General features: G+C 35.0%; 3 protein-coding genes across 6 annotated transcripts; 2 read left to right on the forward strand and 1 right to left on the reverse strand.

Moving 5' to 3' along the window:
• Window positions 1–220: 220 nt before the first annotated feature.
• Window positions 221–9,755, forward strand: LOC110807653 (glutathione gamma-glutamylcysteinyltransferase 3-like). 4 transcript variants are annotated; one of them, XM_022032831.2, is made up of 9 exons: window positions 221–505; window positions 634–790; window positions 1,262–1,500; window positions 4,909–5,072; window positions 5,234–5,285; window positions 5,478–5,705; window positions 5,889–6,401; window positions 9,305–9,377; window positions 9,569–9,755. In XM_022032831.2, the coding sequence occupies exons 1-8, from the start codon at window positions 431–433 to the stop codon at window positions 9,368–9,370; spliced, it is 1,494 nt and encodes a 497-aa protein (XP_021888523.1). In that variant the 5' UTR covers window positions 221–430; the 3' UTR covers window positions 9,371–9,377; window positions 9,569–9,755. The 4 variants fall into 4 exon arrangements, 3 of the variants coding, with proteins under 3 accessions (XP_021888523.1, XP_088071644.1, XP_088071643.1); XR_002538509.2 differs by having other exon boundaries at window positions 222–505; window positions 9,305–9,483; XM_088215518.1 differs by lacking the exon at window positions 9,569–9,755 and having other exon boundaries at window positions 221–500; window positions 9,305–9,542.
• Window positions 9,569–14,353, forward strand: LOC110807652 (long-chain-alcohol oxidase FAO2-like). Its single transcript, XM_022032830.2, has 4 exons — window positions 9,569–9,643; window positions 10,820–11,122; window positions 11,364–11,636; window positions 12,442–14,353. The coding sequence occupies exons 2-4, from the start codon at window positions 10,859–10,861 to the stop codon at window positions 14,176–14,178; spliced, it is 2,274 nt and encodes a 757-aa protein (XP_021888522.1). The 5' UTR covers window positions 9,569–9,643; window positions 10,820–10,858; the 3' UTR covers window positions 14,179–14,353.
• Window positions 14,354–14,480: 127 nt separating this feature from the next.
• Window positions 14,481–22,248, reverse strand: LOC110807667 (ATP citrate lyase (ACL) family protein). Its single transcript, XM_088215519.1, has 12 exons — window positions 22,002–22,248; window positions 21,458–21,568; window positions 21,102–21,213; window positions 20,325–20,389; window positions 18,810–18,887; window positions 18,628–18,702; window positions 18,354–18,506; window positions 18,120–18,254; window positions 17,712–17,876; window positions 17,334–17,456; window positions 14,904–14,975; window positions 14,481–14,814 (listed from the first exon to the last, which is right to left on the reverse strand). Exons 1-12 carry the CDS (start codon window positions 22,098–22,100, stop codon window positions 14,737–14,739), a joined length of 1,266 nt encoding a protein of 421 aa, XP_088071645.1. The 5' UTR covers window positions 22,101–22,248; the 3' UTR covers window positions 14,481–14,736.
• Window positions 22,249–22,860: the final 612 nt, after the last annotated feature.

Here is a 22,860-nt window from a genome sequence, read left to right on the forward strand (position 1 = left end):
AAGAAAAATATATGAGAGAAAAATTAGGAAACTAATATATTTACATTTATCAATTAATATATTATTTTGAATAAAATATATTTATATGTGTTGGTAGGATGCTAATATATTTTTCTAAAAGAAATTACTCTATCCAATTGAATTTATACCTATGGGGAAAAATACATGACAAATTGTGGGATATCTACGTGCGCATGAAATATATATATATATATATATAGCGCTACTTGATATCCGCACGCGAAAAAGGTCAACAAGTGAAGAAAAAGAGTGAGAAAAGCTACGGTTTCATTTTTTGGAGAATGTACGCTACTCTTCAACCCTGCTAAATCTTCTCCATTCAGTACCAGAAGAGAGAAGAAGAGACTTGAACGATTAACAACAGAATCCATTTAGCAGCAATATTTCTTAGAAGAGAAGTTAAGGGGAAATGGCGACAGCCGGTATTTACAGGAGAGTCCTTCCCTCTCCTCCTGCTATCGAGTTCGCTTCACCTCAAGGCAAGGCAAGTCCGATCCCTAATTTGACTCCCCTAACTCTACGTCCGTCTCTGTTTGTTCGATGTGTGTACTTGTTTACGCAAAATTGAACTTTTAGTGATTGAAAGAAAATGTGTATGCATGGAAACTGCAGCAACTCTTCAGAGAAGCTTTAGAAGAAGGAAGCATGGAAGGTTTTTTCAAATTGATATCCTACTTCCAAACGCAATCAGAGCCTGCGTTTTGTGGCCTTGCCACTCTAGCCATGGTCTTGAATGCCCTCAGTATCGATCCTGGAAGGAAATGGAAAGGTCTCTCTCTTATTAGTTTGACTTTACTTCTATTCTAACTTTTACTGAACTCCTTTCAGACCTCGCTGGCTTTCAGTTAGACTAGTCTAATCACGAGATCATTCTACTCTCTTTAAAATCTTGTTAAATTTGTCATACGGAAAACAGTATCTTTTAGTATTTTCTTCAGTGCGCCTGAAGAGCTGATGCTAGCAGATTCTAGCGGACGGGTTACGGTTTCGGTAAATGCGTATATCTCGTACATAAGGGCTCGTGTTAGAGAACTAATAGCTGTATTTTGTAAACAATTCCTTAAAAATATAATTTGCTTTTGGCATGCGTTGTGGCTTCTGATTTGTTGCTTGGATCCTGTGTCCTGGGCTTATCATGTGACCTTGTAATTGATGTCATGATTCTCATATATGATTCCTTCTATATCTTGAAGAGAAAACACATTTGTATTGGCATGTGCTTGTATACTTTCTTTTGCAGGGCCTTGGAGATGGTTTGATGATACCATGTTGGATTGCTGTGAGCCTCTGTCTAAGGTTAAAAGTAAAGGTATCACATTTGGGAAAGTTGCATGTTTGGCTCATTGCAACGGAGCTAAAGTTAAAGCTTTTCGGACAAATGAATGCACAGTTAATGATTTTCGCGACCAAGTGATTTCTTGTGCTTCTTCAGAGGACTGCCATGTGATTGTCTCATACCATAGAGCCGTATTTAAGCAGGTATCCTAGCTGATTCCTCTTTATCTTCAGTTAATCATTAATTTTATGGTTTTCGGAGTATCTCTGTACTTTCTTATGTATCAAATAGCAGAAATTTTGTAAGTCTTTTGTTAGATGTCAAGATGATTTGTTAACAGATGAAGAAAAAGGTATGAGAGGTTAGTGGATGCAGATACTTATTAGATGAGATTCTAGTAGCTATAAGACCCCCTTTCTGATTCAGGTTTTGCATCGAAGGAGTGATATAGGACAAATTAAGGTAATGTACCTAATAGGGAGTTGGGGATAAAATCTATATATCACAAATGGAGTTTATTAGGTTTCACAAGCTCACTCATTCTTGAGTATTCTAAAGATTCAGTTGCCCTATAAAACCAGAAAGATTGAGAAAATTCTTAGGAGCTCTTTACTGAATGGTTGGACTTTTTTCCAAAGTGAGATTATAGAGGTACTTATAGCGATTGATAATTAACCTTTCCCGAATAGTATTAAACTAATAAATATTGATTCTAATATGAAAAGAAAATTAAGTACTTAAAAAAAATAAATCTTAAAGTTACTATTATAATAATAAGAGACTCATAAACGGTATGATAGTTCTATATTTAGAAAAAAACTATGTTTTCTATTATAGTTATAAAGTCTAAACCTAATCCATCTGCATCATCGTACCTTGATTGGGTAAAAAGTCATTCACGAGTTTTGAGATTGTGAATAATATAAAATCTTATTTTTCTAGCTTCCAAATGAAGATCTAGCAAACTTTGTGCTCGGTCAAGTTCTTCAAACCAAAGATACTAATACGGATAATTGCTTGGCAATGTGGAATCCTTTAGACAGGAAGGAGTAAACATATAGACAACTATGTGCTTTACGTTCAATGAGCATCACTAGATCCAATCCTTATCCTCCTTGCACTGAATTTTTGTAGAACTCTATTTAGGTTGAAAGTCTTGAGTACTAGGAACACGTGATGATTAAAAATAAGAGGTTTGATCATCCCCAATCGGTGCTATCTGTGTATGAAGAATGAGGAAAGCTGTATGCACATTCTGATGTGGTGTCTGGTGGCTTTTGGGCTTTGGAGTGCTATTTACAGCTTTGTTGGTATTAGTTGAGTGATATCTGGGTCTATAAAGGAGGACTTGTGGGCGAGGGAAGGGATTCTTTTAGAGAAAAATTTGAAAAATATTATTACATTAACTATATTTTGGGTGCTTTGGAAAGAAATGAATTCTAGAGATTTTGAGGGTAAAGTAGCTGATTTGTATACGTTGATAGATAGATTGTTGTATTATTTTGTGTTTTTATTGTTAGGATATGATATGATTAGTAATTTAGATTTTGGACATGTCATTAATTCACTAATTACATTGTAAAGTTTTGTAAATGGGTGGTACTCCCGGTTCTTGGTATCATGTTTATACAATTTGACATTTTTTATTTAAAAAAAAAAAAAGAAACACGTGATGATTAGTCTTGTTTCTCCAGTCCAGTGAGTTCTATCTCTTTATTCTTTGATTGACAGTAAGCTCTTGTGGGCAGTGATATTTATGTATCTCTGCTGTAGTCATAGGTTTCGAAACTACATTCTTTGTGTCAAATATAAGATCCATATGTTCATACTGCACATATAGATCATAAAGCTAAGGTCCCCCTCAAGGAACATATGTGACCATTGTAGGAACTGCATTACATTGGATTATATCACAGTAGACACTGTGATGAATAGAACTAAGAATTTACTGAGTTATTGAAATACTTATATTGTCTATCAAAGCTAGTCTGCATGATTGCATTGAAAGATTGAGCTGCTTAGTTATGGAGATTGAAACAAGGTTTTTGTAACAACCTCGTGAATAACAAACTTCTTACTTACATTTCTATTATTTTCTAGGATTCGAAAATTCGGAGACTATTTCTATTCTTCTTTCGCTTTAACTGTTTGGTTGCACTTAATTACAGCAAAAAAAAGACTTGCTGATTCTACCAAGTGTTAATGATGACTTGTTCTCTTCCTCAAGATTCTATGTATTTAAAATATTTCCATCAGAAGACACAGTGTAATTTTGGTGAAATGACTATAAGAACGAGAAGGGCAGGCCAAACAATTCTTGGAGACCATTTTGAATTGCTGAATACCAGTCTGGAAGAGACTGAGCTAGAAGTATTTTGGTCAATCATTATTTAAAAGTCAAAACAAATCAGATTTAGCAATGCTCCCATTGTGACTCATGAGATGGGGCCCACATGTCAGTCTCCAGTCACTGAAGGATGTCAAGATTCCGAGGATAGACTTAGCTTGAAGGAGTGGCTGCAGATCTAGGCTCCCTGTAATCTGTCATTCATGGATGGTGGCCATATGGTGAGGCATTACCAGTTTGCTTGCTTTCCACCTATTGTTGCATGTTATGGCAGTTTTTCGGGAGTGGATCCATGTATAGGTCGGTCAAAGATGTCTGAGGTTGATAAAGGCGGTTTCGATGGTCAACCCCAAATGGTTGTGGGTGATCTAAGATGGCGGTTGATAGAGTGGGTTGGGGTTTACTTCTTTCTTTTTAGATAACTTAGACGACTGTAATGTTTGGAGTGGATTTTTAAGATTTGTTGGGTGCAGGAGCTTTTGTTAATGATATCAATTAATGCAGGATAAATTAGGATTTATTTGCTTAAGTAGGGATTTGATAAGTTAGAAATCACTCCACAAGGTTTTTGGATATTACACCTAAAGAATTTTAAGCATCATATTTAAGGATTTGGTTGCATTACATGACCAGATTGATTGAGAAAATTCTCAAGAACTCTATTAAATAACTGACTCTTTTCAAAAATAAGATTATGAAGATATTATAGTGATTGTTGACTAAACTTTTTTGAGAAAAGAACTGTTTAGAGAATACTCTCAAGTAGTAGAAACAGTTTTAAATTTAAAAGAACGATGGTTAATATATTTAGAGATCTGGAAGCTTAATCTATTCTACATCAAGTAGTCATATTAGCTAATAAAGGGGTTTCAATTTTTAGTCAGCAATTATTCAGATGTATTGAAATTGCACCAGAGTCTACAAATTTTACCTCTAATACAGTCTTTGTTCCTCATTCTTTGAACAAGACAAAATACACTGTCATTTGACTTTAGTTAGTTAAATCTTGCAATGACCTGGTTATTCTCTCATTACTTCCATAGTCATATCCATTAGTGGTAGCCAAAGCCTTGCTAATGCTCAGGTAATACCTGTAATTATTCTCCTTGCCTTTAGTGGCTCTATGTTTTCACATCTTGGCAATTTAAAACATCTTATAGTTTTCATGTTAAGGATATAGGCTTCTCTTCCTTCTAATATTTTCCAGCACGCTTACTTACCCTCTAAAATAAGATAAGTTTGTAGTTATGGCTCTTTCCTTCAGACTGGAACTGGTCATTTTTCACCAATTGGGGGCTATCATGCTGGAAGCGATATGGTTCTTATTTTGGATGTTGCTCGATTCAAATATCCCCCTCACTGGGTTCCTCTTGCCCTTCTATGGGAGGCCATGGATTCTGTTGATGAAGCAACAGGACAGCATAGGGGGTATGGTTTCCTGAATCTTATACGGCCGAAAGGATATCTGTAATGTATATCTGTTTCTGATTAATGAAGACACCTGGCTATTTCATAGAAGCCTTGATATTGATATTGCAGTAGTCAAGAAGTTCAACTTAGGATAACGTCTGCTTCCTTTCAAATTTCAGGTTCATGATTATTTCAAGACTTCAGAAATCACCATCCATTCTGTACTCTGTGGTAATATTCTTGCCTGTCCTTTTCTCCTCGTGGTCTACTGTAGAATATAATTCTCTCTGTAAAGTTGCCTATCTTCTTTCTCAAATAAGTTTTCTTTTATTTTTTCGTATCATTTCTTAGTTGTGTTGCTTCTATTTTTAGGTCGCTTTGAATCTTTTCGTGCTGAAAATTATTGCTGTAAATTGTTTGCAGAGTTGTAGGCATGAGGCTTCGAATAATGTTGTAAAATACCTGACAGAGGATGTTCCACTGCTTTTGAATTTAAACGATGTAGAAGATGTTAAGAATGTACTCTCTGTTGTATTCAAATCAGCACCTGCTGATCTGAGAGAGTTCATCACATGGGTTGCAGAGGTGCGAAGACAAGAGGATAGGAGTATGATGTTGACAGAAGAGGAAAAACAAAGGCTTTCTCTCAAGGTTCTCTATAGATACTTGATTGTCTTTTCTGTTCAATATGTTATCATATTTATCTTAGTCCATTCCTTTAAAGAATGCAAATTTATGTTCAAAAGTTCTGTTGACTTTTAATTCTTTTTCTATTGGAAAGGAAAATGGTGGTAGAGAATTCTGATGCCGAGACTTTGAGGTTTGGGGTTGCAGGAAGAAGTATTGAAACAAGTACGAGAGACTGAACTATGCAAACATGTGGCCAGATGGTTGGCCTTTGAAGGTTCATGTTGTGAAGATATGATTTCTTTATATGACCGGGATACATTACCTGAAACTTTTGTTAATATTTGTTGCCAAGGAGCACAACTTTTGACTGGAAAAGCTGCTTCTTTAGATGGATTTTGTTGTAAAGGAACAAACCTGAAACTCATAAAATCTGATGATGAAAAGCCTGCAACAGTGGTTTCGGGGACTGTAGTTACTGATGGCATCCGAGAAAAGGTTGATGTCCTGGTCCCTTCCTCTCAAACAGAACCTAGGTGTAACTGCAACACTGATCCAAGCAGTTGCATATGGATGCATCCATCAGCATGTGATGTCCTAACAGTACTTGTATTGGCTCTACCTGAGAGTACATGGTCTGGCATCAAAGAAGAGAAGCTACGGGAACAAATTAAAACTCTTGCTTCTACTGACAGTCTCCCATCTTTGCTTCAAGAAGAGGTAAATGCTTATTCTGCGAATCATCCCGGCCTCTCTTGTCACAGTTCATGTTCTTTTTCTTTAAGTAATCAACATTTTCTGTTCCCTTTTTGACATGAAAAACGCTCTATCTGATGTTTCCTGGGTAAACTCTATTTGAGATTTTTTAAGTTAGACAGTAGGGTTCTGAACTTGGGATCTATTCACGGGTCTATTCACAAAGAAGTCAAGTAGCAAGCTTGAAGCTTGCTTGTTGGGATTTTGGCCTTTACAACCTAAGATTAAAGTTTCTTGGAGGGAAGCCTTTCCTAGAGAATATTTTGACTTTTATGAGAATAGTTAAGATGTTTTATTCTGTGATTTAATTAGATATTAATAGGGAGAGCTACTGCTATTTATTCCCAAGTCCTAGGGCCCAAATAGGAATCTAGGATTGCATCTGAATTAAGTTGATGCCCTAAATAGCAATTCTAGTTGGAACCTACTTCGACATTGCTCTTTTCATGCTTCCAATGGGTCCCATAGCTGTATACCAAACCGGTGAACCATTTCTCTTCTTTCGCTGATGGACATGTAATATTATTATTCCCCTTCAAAAAGGTGCTTGCTTATGTTCACCAAGGAGGATAACCTTGGGGCATTTCCAAGGAGTCTCCTCATGAAGCAACCACTAGAGAAACCTCCCCAAAGAAATAATTTCTGCTATTGCTCACTCCTGGAGCGTTGGTCTAGAACAGCCTGCAGACTCAGACAATTTCTCCCAAGTGGACAGGAGGCAAGGATGGCTCTACTGTCTGTCTTGTGAACCTTGTTCAGAAAAGACATGTGGAAGACAGATGGATACAGTCTGATGGAGGCAAATTCAGTTTATAAGAAGCTCAATCAATCTTTGCTGGGATGGAAAAGTGGCCATAAAATTTTGGAGCCAACTTCCGGAACTGTTTAAAGGCTAAGAAGATTTGATAATAAGGATGAAGTTTTAAGAGTACCTGATTGCCAATGTTGAAATGCACCTCCTGGTGCTGACTGTCATAGAATCTTTTCATAACAGCTTTTGCGTGTAGAAGACCATCTCTTAAGGTTCCCACCCCACCCCACCCCACCCAAAAAAAGTAATCTCTGTTCTGCAACTCATAGTCTGTTTCTTCCAATTTAGTATCAATAGGGTAAGAAAGAAGCCTTGGTAGGGGATTGCAATATAGCACTTGAAAGAGGGTTGATTTGCAAAGAAGTGTTATAGCTTGTGGTATAGCTATGTTTTCCCTAGCAATGCAATCTAGCCAGTGTTTTGGGCCAATCACTAGCGAAAGAGCATAAGTACATCTCAGTCGTCCTGTGCATCACTTCAATTTGACCTTCTGATTGAGAATGATAGTTGGAGCTGAAGGAGAGCTTGGTGTCAGACAAACACAAAAGCTCATGCCAAAAAGCACATTTGAAAGTTGCATCTCTATCACTTACTATAGATTCAAGCAAGCCCTGGATTGTGCTGCATAAAGGATGAGATACAGCAAGAAGTGGGCATACTAAGAGATTTGGTTGATAGAGACCAATAACTTGTTTTGCCATGAGAAGGAATTAAATAAAATTTAATGAGAAAATCGGCCCAATTGTGGTGGGGGTTCTGGAATTGGCTTAAGTAAGCCTGCATCTGGAAATAGTTACCGTTCTAACTCTGTCATTTCCATCCCAAGACACCTTGGTTTTGCTAGCAAATTGCAATTGTCAATTGATCCTAAACTGACCCAGGATATAAATATTACGTGTTTATAGTCAGTGCAAACGTTTTGACAATCAATCCATGGTTTATGTGTAAAATTACAGGGTGATCCAATGAAATATCTTTGTAAATAATTTTATTGAATGTTGGATACATTAGAATAAAAATATTCATTAGCATTCCTTTCAGCACATGCATCTACCATATTGCTCAAACAAGAGTACTCCTGTGTTTGTAATTTGCACGCCTTGATGTAGGGAAAACATTAAAAGAGAACTGTATTAGAAGATGCACAGCCATATTCTATTAGATTTCTTAATTTTGCTTCTCTCTTTTTAAATAGGAACAAGAAAGTTGTTCGTAAGGCACCAACATTGTGCTGTCCAAGTATAAGAGTTTACACAAAAGAGTGACAAAATACTATCAGGTTTCCTGGATCATATCTGTCAAAGAGAGAGACCTTTAAACAAAATTTAGAAGGTCCAAAGCCTAAGAACTCTAATTATATCAGAGGGAGAAAAAGGGTCCTCAAAAACTTCTCTGTCCTTTCATTTAATATCGCCCAAAAATTACTCAAAGTTATTGGGGTAATTCCTATCAGCTGCCACACCTCCAATGTGGAAATCATCTTATCAATCTCCCAGTCATTAAGATACTGAAAAAGAGTTTCTTTACCGTGCCAAGTGAAATGCATTTTGTTCTAATGGAACTTACTGGTTTAATGCTTTTATAGTGGTTGAATTTTATTGGAAGATTGTTCCATAGGAAATTAAACTGTCCCTGACTGCATACACGTGGAACCTGCACCAGCATGCCCTTATCACTACTGGGTATCCTTGTTTTGAATTTTGAAGTGCTCTTGCAATCAATATAGTTTAGCAAACTAATGATGAGTGATCAATATGGTTTAGAATTGAACATTCCCTTAGCTAATAGCTTTTCCTACTAGTGTGTGTTTATAATTTCTTGAGTTTCTGCTGGCTTTTCTATACTAGTGTTTTAATAGTTTCTGAGCTATTATTTTAAAAGAAGTTTAACGGATGCTGAGGAATCAACACTGTATCTGCAGGTATAGCTTACAAATGAAGTAGCATATACATACATATATATATATATATATATATCTTCTATTTCCCAATAGCTGTTATAATACTAAAGCTGCACGTATCTAAATATGTCTCTGCGATGTACATGCTTATGACAGGTTCTGCATTTGCGAAGGCAGCTCAACTTCCTCATGACTGACCTCGGTGCTCCATCTGCTTCGTGATCTCAGTGTATCGTCTCCCTCCTCCCTAGTCTCTTGGCATGCAAGTCCATATACTTGTCTTTAAGGCTATAAGATTGCAATAAAAACTCAAGGAATCCAAGTAGCATTGGGGGGTACTGTTTGATTCTGAGATTTAATCAATAGACCGTTTCATAACGGCGTTAATTCTGAACGTAACGTATCCATCAACTCATGTAGGTGGAGGTGTGAGATGCAAGCCGTGTGTCGTTGATTTTGACGGGTACTAAAATTTTATAATCTCATTAATATCAGGTTAGTATTTTTATTTGATAACAGAAATTATGATTTACGTTTCATATAGATTATAATTAATCGTGTCAAACTTAAATTAGTGGTAAGGATTACCCATTATCTGGTCGAGAAATCTCACCTTTATATATATATATATATATATCTGGTATATGTAAAATTAATCATGTGTTAAAACTTGTTTGTAACAAAAGATATAAAAAAAAAGAATTTCCCAGTTGAAAATATAAAATGTTTAATCAATACTCGTCCTTGTCATATCAGTACTCGTAATTGATCTCCTCTTGGCTGGCTGGGTGTATAAATAAGAGCTTTTGGTCAGTGAATAGTTTTTGGTAACAACGAATTTCTCCATTAATTGCCAATTTAAGTCTCTTTTAATAATTTAATTTTACTTTGAATGCCAAATTATAATTTTATATCGTGTTTACGTATTTAAATTAAAGCAAGATTATACTCAAAACCCCAAATCTGTACAAGATTAACATGTGGAGTGCGCATTTTCCCATCGATTTTAATCATAATTTAGCAGTACAACGTTCATTATTTGCAATTAACGGAGCCGTGTATGTATACGTTTCTTATCTATTCACTGTTTGTCACATTTGTTAAAAAACCTAATTTTTAATTTTAAAAATAGAAAGGTTATCCCAAACCCAATTGCGCATGGTAATGTAATGCTCTTTTTATGGAAAATATCGCCATTAATATAGTTTCTATTAGGAAAATATTATATACCTGTAATTTACAAATACATATATATATATATGTGTGTGCGTGTGTTGCACAAGAGGATCCGTTGTATCATGTTAAATTAAATTATTTAATTATATTAAATAAATGAAATTTTAATAAAGTATATAAATTAAATATTCTTTAGAGCTTCTCATTAGAAAAAAGATTCCGTAAAGCTTTAGGGATCAATGCCTATCTAATTCTTAAATACGAAGCGATTTGTTAGCTACCATTTACGAAAATTAAAAAAAATTACAACAATAATAATAAATATAGTATGAGTTACAAAATATATATATATATATATATAAAAAGGAAAAATATATAAATTCAGAAAATATAATATAAAAAATGTGAAAAAAAAAAAAAAATTACATGACTGAATCTTGATTGTGCTTCTGTAGTAGTTTGGACATCTTGTAACGATCGTTATAAATATTACAGCCTAGACGGGTCCAAGAATAGAGAGAGTCAAAAACAGGAATGAGAAGAGAGACAGAGGGAGGAGAAGGAGACAAAAACAAAAAATCAATGGAAGAAAGAGTGAGAGGTCATCATCTTCTGAGATGGAGAAAGGAGGAGGGAAGTTACAGTCATGGCTTCTCTTCGGCTCAGATCCAATCGTTGGCTGCACTCTGCGAAACTGTGTTTCCGCCATTGTCAACGGACTCCATACCCAATCAGAAGAAACCAGCTCTCAGTTCCTACTACAAGGCCTCTGGTTCTCAACATCCAATCCCCGATGAGGTCCGTAAATCGACAAAAAAATGCTTTTGGGTTTTCGTTCTCGGTAGCTATCTAATACAATCTCATTTTTTGTCTTCTAATCTATTTTTGGTAATTAATATATTGAGAAACAAGTTATTTCTGGGTCTACTTCAAACTTTTTCGATCTGTCTCCTTTTTTTAGCTCTCTCTTCCTTGTTTATGGAACACGAGAAGAATTATGGTAATCAGCAGTTGTTTCCGTTGTTGATTTTGGTAACAGGTAGCAGAGCTGATAGCCAAGAGGAGTCTACCGGAAGCAGTGTTTTTGGTCAGCCTGGTATTGAAGGTTTTGTCATTTAGATTGGGAAGCTTATTGCTTTGTGGGTTAGTTTGTGTTGAGTGGAAATGGCCATTCATCCACAAATTCTCTGAAATTTCAGTACAGAAAAGAGAAGAAGTTATGAGGAAATGGTCGAAGGGGAGTTACTTTGTGCCTCTAAGGATGTTCTTTCTGATGATAAAAGTCTTCTGTTTGTTCGTCTTCTTCTGCAGGGTAAGTCTCGATTCATCACCACTAGTCTGGGCAACAATCGTTTACTTTTTCAAAGCTCCTGGTTTACTATTGGGGGGAATAAAATGATGAAATGACAGAGGATAAGATAAACGAAAAGCAAAACGACATTGGTATTTGTGTTTTACCTTTACCTAAAAATAGTACATAAAATTAATATTACAAGCCCAATCGAAGCATTATAGCTTATAAATTATATATAATCCAATTTCGACATGGAATCACTTTACCTATTTATGCTTTTAGCCTATTGAACATGTAGTCTTTTTATATGTGGTACATGCTATCTATATCAAACAGGTACCATGTGCCCGTTAAACCAATTAAATAAGTTATGAAGAATTCAACCTACTCTGTTAATGGGTATAATTATGGATACCCCAAGTACAACTTTTCATGCATGGCTAAAATTAGCCTAGAGGATTCCCATTTACTCGAATAGATAGATATTCAGTCTCCACTTTCATTCATTACTTGACTCGTAGATCTGGTGGATTGGGTAATTTCCTTAACGTCAACAATTTAATGCTAACATGTTAGTGGAGGTCTGAGTCATTTGTTCTTAGAATTATGGTTTTTTCACCAAAGCCAGCTGTCTGGCATCGGTGTAGTTTTCGGTTTGTTTGGTAAATTCAAAATATTAATTGAATCGAATCAATTTAAAGTCGTATGTATTTTTATTTTATGACCACAATGAGAGTAGAAAAATGAATTGCAGATACACTTACTACTAAACATAAAACTTAAAATTTATTCCTAATAAATTGATGTAATTTGTCCGTAGCAGACGGATGAAAATTCAGAAAATCCTGCATGGGAAGCAATAGGCTACGAGGTAGACAAGAGGGAGAGAGAGAGGACAGGCGGCTATGAGAGACCTCTTGAAAAAGGGATTGTCGAGTCCGTATATGAAACTGACCAAACAATCAAGGAATCTCTCATTGAAAAGGGTATTCAGGTCACTGAAGATTCATGCAGCAACACTTTGAAGATCAAATGCGATGTTGTGATTGTTGGTTCTGGTTGCGGTGGAGGCGTAGCAGCTGCAAATCTTGCAAGATCTGGGCACAAAGTGATTGTTCTCGAGAAAGGTAACTATTTCGTGGCAGAGGACTATTCTTCTCTTGAAGGCCCTTCCATGATCGAAATGTTTGAGTCAAATGGACTTCTATCAACTCTGGATGCCAAACTCATAATTTTTGCTGGCTCAACTGTGGGTGGAGGTTCTGCAATTAATTGGTCTGCATCCTTTCGGACACCAAATTCAATTCTCCACGAATGGTCAGTAGATCATAGGATCCCACTTTTCGGTAGCCCTGATTACCAGTTTGCCATGGATGCTGTGTGGGAGAGGATTGGTGTTACGGATAAATGCAGTGAGGAAGGGTTTCAGAATCAAGTTCTTCGAAAAGGGTGTGAGAACCTTGGTTTGGAAGTTGATCTGGTTGCAAGAAATTCCTCCGAGGATCATTACTGTGGTTCCTGCTCCTATGGATGCAGAACTGGGAACAAGAAAGGGACTGATTCGACATGGCTGGTGGATGCTGTGGGATACGGCGCAGTGATCTTGACAGGATGCAAAGCTAAAAACTTGATACTGGTCAACAACAACAGTGGAGTAAGAGAAAAAAAATGTTTGGGAGTGATTGCAGCTACTATGAATAATAAGGTAACTAAGAAGCTGCAAATTGAGGCTAAAGTAACAATTTCAGCTTGTGGATCTCTATTGACTCCCTCTTTGATGGTCTCAAGTGGATTGAAGAACCCAAATATTGGTAGGAATCTACATCTTCACCCTGTGTTAATGGCTTGGGGATATTTTCCTGAACAAAATTCGGAATTTAAGGGCAAAATGCACGAAGGAGGGATTATCACTTCAATTCATAAGGTCATTTCAGAGGATTCTAATGTTCAGGCTATTGTGGAAACTCCTGCAATGGGACCAGCTGCATATGCTGCAGCAATTCCTTGGGTTTCAGGGTTAGACACCAAGGACAGGATGGTCAAATATGCACGAACTGCAAATCTTTTCACTTTGGTCAGAGATCAGGGTTCGGGAGAGGTGAGGACAGAAGGAAGGATTAAGTACCGGCTAAGCCAGACTGATAAGGAAAATCTTAAGGCAGGATTGAGGCAGTCGTTAAGAATCTTAGTTGCAGCAGGTGCTGTGGAGGTGGGCACATATCGCAGTGATGGCCAGAAAATCAGATGTGATGGTATCAGGGAGGAAGAGCTAGAGGAATTTCTTGACACTGTAGAAGCAGTTGGAGGGGTAAGTACCAGAGGAGAGAACTGGACAACTTACTTTTCTGCACATCAGATGGGAAGTTGTAGGATGGGTGCCACCAAGGAAGAAGGTGCAGTAGATGAAAATGGTGAAAGCTGGGAAGCAGAAGATTTATTTGTCTGCGATGGAAGTGTTCTGCCTACTGCATTGGGTATCAATCCCATGATCACCATCCAATCCACAGCTTATTGCATTTCCAAGAAGATTGCAGAGATAATGAAAAAGAAGAATCTCTAGGCAAGGATACCATAGCTTCCTTCTGCCTCTCCCAAAAATAATGTTTGCTTCTGAATGGCAAAGCAAAATTAGTGCTTCATCATCTCGAGTATGCAGTTATGTTTAAAATAAACAACTTTCATAAAGAAAATGTAAAATTAATTTGCAGATAATAATTTTATTCACATTCTGGACATCCAAATATATGTATATATATGTAAAGAATTCTATATTTTTATTGGAGGCACAATAATTGGATATGCATAGAAAACTCCAAAAAATTAAACAACATTCAAAAAATAGCAGTAACATTGGCTACCTCGTTTGTGATCCAACAAGCTCTAAACTCCTTGAGATGAAATTACTTTATAACAGAAGTGGTTGCAGTCAACCACACTTAAAACATCAGGTGAGATACTGCAGATTTCTTAACTGCGAAAGTCAACCTCAAAAGTCAGCTAAAAAATCACACCTCATCTATGCTTTCATTATTAACAAGATAAAATGGATTTGTTTGATAAAAAATTGTAAATAGTTCTTAAAATGCGAGAAAACTAGAACAGGCGCATGTATCGGTCCTCAACTGGCAGATGCTTTAACTGCTTTCTCTGCAGCATCATCCAGATCTTCTGCTGTTATCAGTGTCATATCACTTTCCTGAAAAACCAATAGTGGTCGATTAAAAACTACTGTTATCAATTTTTAATACTTATGAGTGTGAATCTCCAGAAATAATTATATCTTACCTTGAGAATTCTCTTCCCTTGCTCAACATTGGTGCCTTCAAGACGAACTACCACAGGTACTTTCAAAGCAACCTTTAGGACAAAACAAAAGAAAATTCAATCATTCTACTTGAAGTGGAAAATAAAAATCCATAATTCATAATCCAACGGGCCAAAATACACCAAGATCCAAATTTCTATCTATGCAGTTTTCTTTCTCCATCAAAAGCCATTTTCCAACTCTCCTAAAAAAATTAAGCTACAATGTATTACTGCGTAACTTATTTCACAAGGCACCAAAAGGATGCCAACCCTATAGAAAGAGATTTGTAATTGCAGTAAATTAGTTAAAGACACTATAAGATCCCTCAACTGTTCCCCCTTAGTCAAAGGTCGACCCTTACCATAAAACAGAGGGTCTGAAACTATAGAATCCATGGAATGGAGAATGTCAAAACTGTTTTGTCCTCTCTTCTCAAATCAAAATAACCCCAAAAGTAGCAGGATGGATATAACTTATAAGCAATCACTTTTCGACCAAAACAGCTATGCCCAAAAGCAGAGCTAATTTGCTTTGACAGAGGTCAAAATTAAAATTATTAAAACTATTACGGGCTCAAATCTACTCTTTATAATAACTAAATGGGTCAAGCTTTTGCCAAGTATAATATAGAATTAAATTTATATGCAAAACTAATCCATTATAATATTATTTCTTTTTCAAAATCAACCGGGTAAATTGTCCCCATTAAACTTAAAGAGGCACTCCCTGCATAAGCCCATAATTCAGAAGCCATTAACCCTGTCACCACCACCCAACTAACCCCACTAATGCTTAACTTAAAGCTTTTTAGTATCCCACATTACACCTAACTCAGAAGTAACATTCACTCTCCAAAAAGAGTGAGAAGTAATTAAGACGCCACTGAGCCTGTCAAGACCACCAATTAACCCCTAGAAGGCTTAACTTAAAGCTTTTTATTATCCTGCATAGCACCCAAATTAGAAGTAACATTCTCCCTCAAAAAAGAGCTAGAAGTAATAGTTGACAGATAACCTTAAAGAATTGAAATTTGATCCCATCAACGATCATAAACTAAGGGCCTGTTTGGCTACAGCTTCTGCCATGCCAAAGCACTTTGCAAATGGGAAAATCTAAAAGCACTTTTAGCAAAAGCTAAAGCTGAAGTGTGTTTTTCATAAGTATGAACATAGAAGTAAAGATACATGCTTTTAAAAACTACTAGTTTTAAAAATCATGCTTTCAATATTGCCCTTAACATTTTCTTTTCAGCAGACATATTTGTGTGTGTGTATATACGCAATACATACATACATATTTGTATATATATTATAGTGTGTATTACATAATATAAATATTTGTACATATATGGATTACGTATAAGATTTATAATATAAATATTTATATATAATAAAATTAATGATATATATTATGTATATATAATATATAATATTAAACTATGTTGTTTATTTGATGTTTTAATTGTATATGTATACTAAAAAATTATTAAGAATTATCATATCATTTTTGGTCATTTCAGTATCAGCAATTTCCACAAATACAACAGTTTCTATTTTTCAAAGTTACAACACTTTTTACAACTATTTTTTTATGAAACACAACAAATTCTTTACTCCTGAACGCTTTTTAGTTGCACTTCTAACACTCACAGCACATCAGATGCTATAGACAGACATTAATTTACTATTATAATTTTCAGAATAATATGAATTTCAAAAATATATTTCTTACTTTTAAGAGAAAGATGGATTTTTACCACAAAGAAGGTTCTAATAAATTGGTTTTAGATTGAGAAATAAGATCTTTTCTGGTCAAACTCATTCTCATCTATTTATAACATTAGAGAAAACACATTTTTTTGGTAACATGATACAGGAAATTTTCAGGACACAAGTAAGAGTACTATTAGGCTATCAAGAAACAGTATCAAGTTTCTCTTAATAAAGCACTAGATAACTAATCCAAAGTTTTTAAGGAGTTACTTTGTCAATTAAAAAACTGAAAGGGCTCTCAGCTACAAGTAAACAAATAAAATTTAAAACCAAACACATCTGAAAATTTGTCTACAACCCCCACCCCAAAAAAAACACACAGAAAAACACATGTTCAGCTTCAATAAAACTGCTTGACTATGTTATGATTAGAAGTAGTTAACTTATTCCAAAATGGCAGTTTATACAAAAGAAATACTAAAGGGACTCTGTTCAAGATGTGAGAGTAGGGCCTGGACACCAGAATAACACATAGATTGCTGAATAAGGAACCCAATTAAAATAACTGTCAACTTTTCAGAACGATAACCAGAAAGAATCTGTAAACATTGTAAATGGGCGGCACCCTTATATTAATACATGGCACACTTTACATTTCAAAAAAAAAAGATGAAAAGAATCTGAAGAAACTCTCACCTGTTTAGCAGCATTGACAATTCCACTTGCTATCACGTCACATTTCATAATTCCACCGAATATGTTGACCAAAATTGCTTTTACTTTGTCATCAGAAGTCAGTATTTTAAATGCTTCTACTACCTGCATCATGCTATTTAATTATGATTTTTATAAAAGAAAAAATCACAGCAATCAGTCAAGTTCATGATGATTTAGTAACAAAGGGTCAGCCCTAACCTATTCAGAACCCAAATCATCGGTTGTTATTACTCTTGAAAAAGTGGAAGAAAAAGGAGGGAGGGCAGGGGACAGAATGTCAATAAAACAAGACAAAAAAAATGCACTAGCACAGAAGAAAAAGAAGTTGCAGCAGCAATGCTTATATGTTACCATTACCTGACTTTCTGAGGCATTTCCACCAACATCCAGAAAATTGGCAGGAGTTCCACCATGCAACTTGATTATGTCCATCGTTGCCATAGCTAATCCAGCACCATTTACCATGCAACCAATTTCTCCATCCAAACCAATATAATTTAGATCAGCTTTGGCAGCAGCTACCTGTAAGAAAAAATTACAATATCAGAGTCAGGAACAAAAGCACCATGTCGTTGTTGTTTATTTCTAAATTCAAACACAGAATACACGGGATTAACTGGTGCAGATATGTCATTGGCCATTGAAAGTTTTACAGTTGACAAAATTAGATTGGTCTCTGCCTATCTTTCAAAAGCAATGGAAATTTTGAATGATTTCAACCACACCAATTGATAAATGAAAAAAGAAAATTATGATAAACCAAACCTCTCGAGGATCCTCCTGTGTCGGATCACGAAGAGCAAATATGTCTTTCTGACGGAATGCAGCATTGTCATCAAAATTCAACTTAGCATCAGCAGCAACCAACTGATTATCAGAAGTCTCCGCCATAGGATTGATCTGTTCAAAATAACCACGATTTATGATAGGATGTCAGTCAAACAGTAGCGAACACAAATATTAGTACTTTAACATCAGCATTTGTGGAATGAGACTCACTTCTAACAATGTGCAATCGCAGTCACAGAAAAGTTTATAGAGTTTCTTCACTTGCTCAATTGACTCCTTTCTATCGGCCACTTTGGGAGCCAAGCCATCTACAACCTTAGCAGCATCTTCATCAGTTATTCCTTTAAAAACATCAATTGGTACCTATCAGCAATGGAACAAAAAGAAATGATTCAGTACCACAGGAAAACCCATAACCGCGAAAGAAAAGACTGCCTTCAAGGCCATGATAAAACATTTTTTTAAAGAAAGTAAATATGATTACCTTAACAATCATATCAGGGAATTTTTCAGCAAGGTCTTCAATGCTGGTTCCGCCTTTTCTGCAGGCAATTATGATCTAAAAACAGGAGTTCAAAAAAGCATTAATTAAGGTCAGTCATCCAATATGCAGACATCTCAAAGATAAACTAAGCGTAGTGAAAAGAAACTCATTTTGGAACATACTGGGCCAGCAGTTTTACGGTCGAGGGTGATAGCAAAGTACATCTCATTAACAAGAGACAACTTCTCGCACAAGTATACCTGTTCAAGAATTGAAAATTCAATATCAATTCCTAGATAACAAAGAAGGAAAAAATGGCACAATAATTTTGGGAAGCTAGAAACTTGATAAGGAAATAATAAATACATACACATATAGAGAAAAGGAGGAAAATAGATAAGACATATATTCACTGTAGTTTTAGATTTTGTCATCCTCAACATGTAACAACCATACCACAAGATAGGAATAAAATTACATTTATATTCATAATCAATCATGATTTGCCCCAATCACCAAGAACCAGAAGACCAAGAGGTCAATCACCAAAAACCTTAAATCTTAGTCCCCATCACAACCATGGTTTCATCATATAGCCAAAGCTTAGACCAAGCCAAGTGAGTTGTTGTCTTTTTAGAGTTTTGTTAAAAGTGCCTTACTGAAGAAAAAGGTGACATCTCCTATAAATCACAGAAGGTTATGTGGAATTCTATCAACTCTAACCATGCACAATAAGAGACATTTGTTCACAAGCATAACCCTTATTGGAGAAAATGTATGAGGTCAATATAACCTCCAGAAAATGGAATTTATGAACGGGCAGTCGATGACTAGGTTTTCACAGATAGGACCAATAATATTGCCAGAATTCAGACCAAGCCCATATAAAGTGTTGTTTTACGAAGTGTTCTCACTCATTTGTAAAGAAGGGTAGCTTGACTTTATAAAACGAGATTCCATCAATTTAAAAAATATTGATGAAACAAATTATTATAGACTAACAGATAATATCTAATACAGATAGATAGAGTAATATCTTTGACATAACTAATAAATAGATATATCAGTGTGTATGTGATACTCTGGTCATAATACCAAAAATATCTAGCAGGTAAATCTTAGAATAACATCCATGAAAGGGTAATGATACCAACCTTAAGAATTTCCCCAAAAAAAACATAAGAACAAAACAAAACCAAGGTATCTATCATTAATCCAAGACATAAAACACTGCTTTTCCACTCTAGATTTCTCAGTCATTGGTCAAACAGAAAAAATTATTAGTTATAATTTTCCAATGCACTTATTAGTCTTCCAGTAATTTCTTCATCAAATTGCAGACCGTCTAATTATTTCCTATTCATACATTATGGGAAAATGATAAAGAAAAATACCGAAGAAGTTGAGATGATGCCTAGATCTATCCCCAACAAGGCTAAGAGAATGCCATTTTTTTTATTTACCAATTACAAAAAAAGATATTAAACAACTGATTATTTTAACAGTAAGAAAAACCAGAGAAGATCAAGATCCATTCTTTTCCTCCACTAATCAACAAACAAGGACTTTTGAACATGTAGAATTTTTTAACAACATAGGAATTAGCAAGATATCAATATTACAATAACACACATTTGTGTTACAAGCTTAACTATGAAAAAGTATTTTGAGTATTACATGAATAGTCAATAACAAACCTTGCTGACAACTTTGCCTTGTGGACCAGTTTGTTTGGTAACAAGTATCTGCCCAAGCATCTTGCCTATGTGTAATAAAAATGCCAAATGAGATTATCATACTATAACCATAAAGACAACATTTGTAGGAGTTTAGAATTGAGACTCACTTTCAAGACAATCTTGAAAGACACCAAATAACCCAAAAAAAAAAAAGAGGAATATAAATTTTTACTAGTTTGCCCCATTATGAACTGAAATTACTTTAAAATGGGCCTATATTTCATTTATCTTTGCTCTTTTTAAGCTTTGAAAAGGACTCAGTCACACATAATAGCGAGGGACTGATGAATATTGTACCTTATTTTTCTTTTTATTCCTCTTATCTATACTCACATCAAGCTTTTCCTCATGCTAGCTTCCTAAAATGCCATCCCTACTGGCCTAAGATGCCTACTCTCTAAGCTTTCTTCTTTATCACCGCCAATGATTGTTCTATTCTTTGAACTTTAACTTAGAAAGTAACCGGCTTCCTCACTGGATGAGCAGTACCTTGCAATTTCCCTATAACCTGAAAATTTCAAAGCAGCTATACAAACATCTGCTGCGTAGAGTTGAAACTAGCTCTATGGTTTTTACCCACCCAGCCATGTAACATCTTAATATTTAGCGATCCTATTTGCCAATGAGATATTGGCAGAGATACAGAAACGATGGACTAGAAACAAACAAATGGGACTATACATCCATATATGGAGATTACAGAATCAATAAAATATTTAATAGAAGGCAACATACTTGCTATGTCTTCAACTTGATCAGCCTTGACAATATGTACTCCACCTTTAAGACCACTTTTGAATGTTCCCAAGCCTCGTCCACCTGCCAAAATTTGGCTTTTGACAACCAACTGCACATCAATAAAGTTATTCTTGAGCTCATTCAAAAGCATCAAAGGGGGGGAACGACAAAAAGAAATTTAGGATTCTGTGACTAGCTGGCTAGAAGGCCACTAGTTAGCCAAATTACACTGATTAACAAACTTTTTCAACTTTGACATTAAATTTTATGGTGCAATATTATGTTCGTTCACTCAATCCTCAGAGGAAACAAACAGAGAATTACAAACTCCTATCAGAATCACAAGAAGGTACCTCATTTTCCTTGGGAAACACATCCTGAATCACCTTTTTGATTTCATCAACAGAAGAAACAGCAACTCCCCTTGGGACATTGATCCCATGCTTGCCCATCAACTCAGCCCCCTATATATACATATTGATGCCATCAACCACCAAAAACAACCAAATAAGATCTACTTCCAGTAAAATAACGTATTATTTATCAGGAAAAATATGTCTAAAAAAAGGTATCAGGAAAACAAATAAAGCGCCTAATGATTCAGCAAACTTGAAGGGAATTCCCGGATTATTGGGAAACCAATATAGTATACATCCTCCAATAGAAAGAACAAGGAAAATCGAAACCACGTTCAATATCAATCATTATTTCCTTTTTCTCGCTTCTTTTTGTTTCTATCACGAGATCAAAACGAAAACAAACAGAATTAAAATTAAAATAAAATAAAATAAAATAAAAAAGATCATACTTCAATTGCATACATTAATAAACACATGAAGTATACATAAAATCTTACAGATGTAAGATACGCACGTAATAAGAAGAATAATAAGAGACCTGATATTCATGGATATTAAGACGTCGGAGTTGCTGTTGCTGCCATTTCCCGGCGATGGAGAGGGAACGGGATACTAACTTGTTCAATGTCCCTCTCATCTTCAAACTAATTAATCAACAATGTATTTGATAATCGATAAGACTGATCGGATCAGAGAAATATTTACGAGAAGCCCTAAAAACCAGAGGAAGACAAAGGGAAGTTCAACCGGAACAACGGTGTTCGGGTGAGAAAGAAAAGAGAGCAAAGCAGACCCTAGATTTCTTCTTTTCTTATTTCTATTATGACCCCTTTATTTTCATGTATTAGGGAATCTGCCCCTTTTTTTTATTTTCTACTATTTATTTACTAATATTGTCATTATATAATAAAAATAGTTTATATATTAATTTAAGCAAGAAAATATACACAATGTACACACTATACATACATAAAAGAATTCCACTTGGTGTATAGATATATCCCACTAATTTTTAAATTATTTGGTGTTAAATATTTCATGTTAAAAATAAATTTGAACGACTTTTTTAATAAATATATTCCAAATAAAATTAATATTTTTATTTATTCATAATTATTAAACATTTTATAAATAAATGTTATCATATATATTAATAGTTATAAATTTAAATATATTTTTTATGAATAAATAAAAATATTAAATAAATTAAAAATTAAATACATATTTTTCTATATAAATAAACAAGAGTTTTATTCAATCATCATATTAAACACCTTACAATTGAATTCCATCACATACAACATATAAATGTATACCAATAATCATAAATTTAAATTACATATTTTCTTGTACAAATTAAATTATTATTAACTATGAAATCTTTAAATATTCTATAA

The sequence above is a fragment of the Carica papaya genome, chromosome 3 (genome assembly GCF_054855325.1).
Source record: "Carica papaya isolate Zhongbai chromosome 3, ASM5485532v1, whole genome shotgun sequence".
Taxonomy (NCBI): Eukaryota; Viridiplantae; Streptophyta; class Magnoliopsida; order Brassicales; family Caricaceae; genus Carica; species Carica papaya.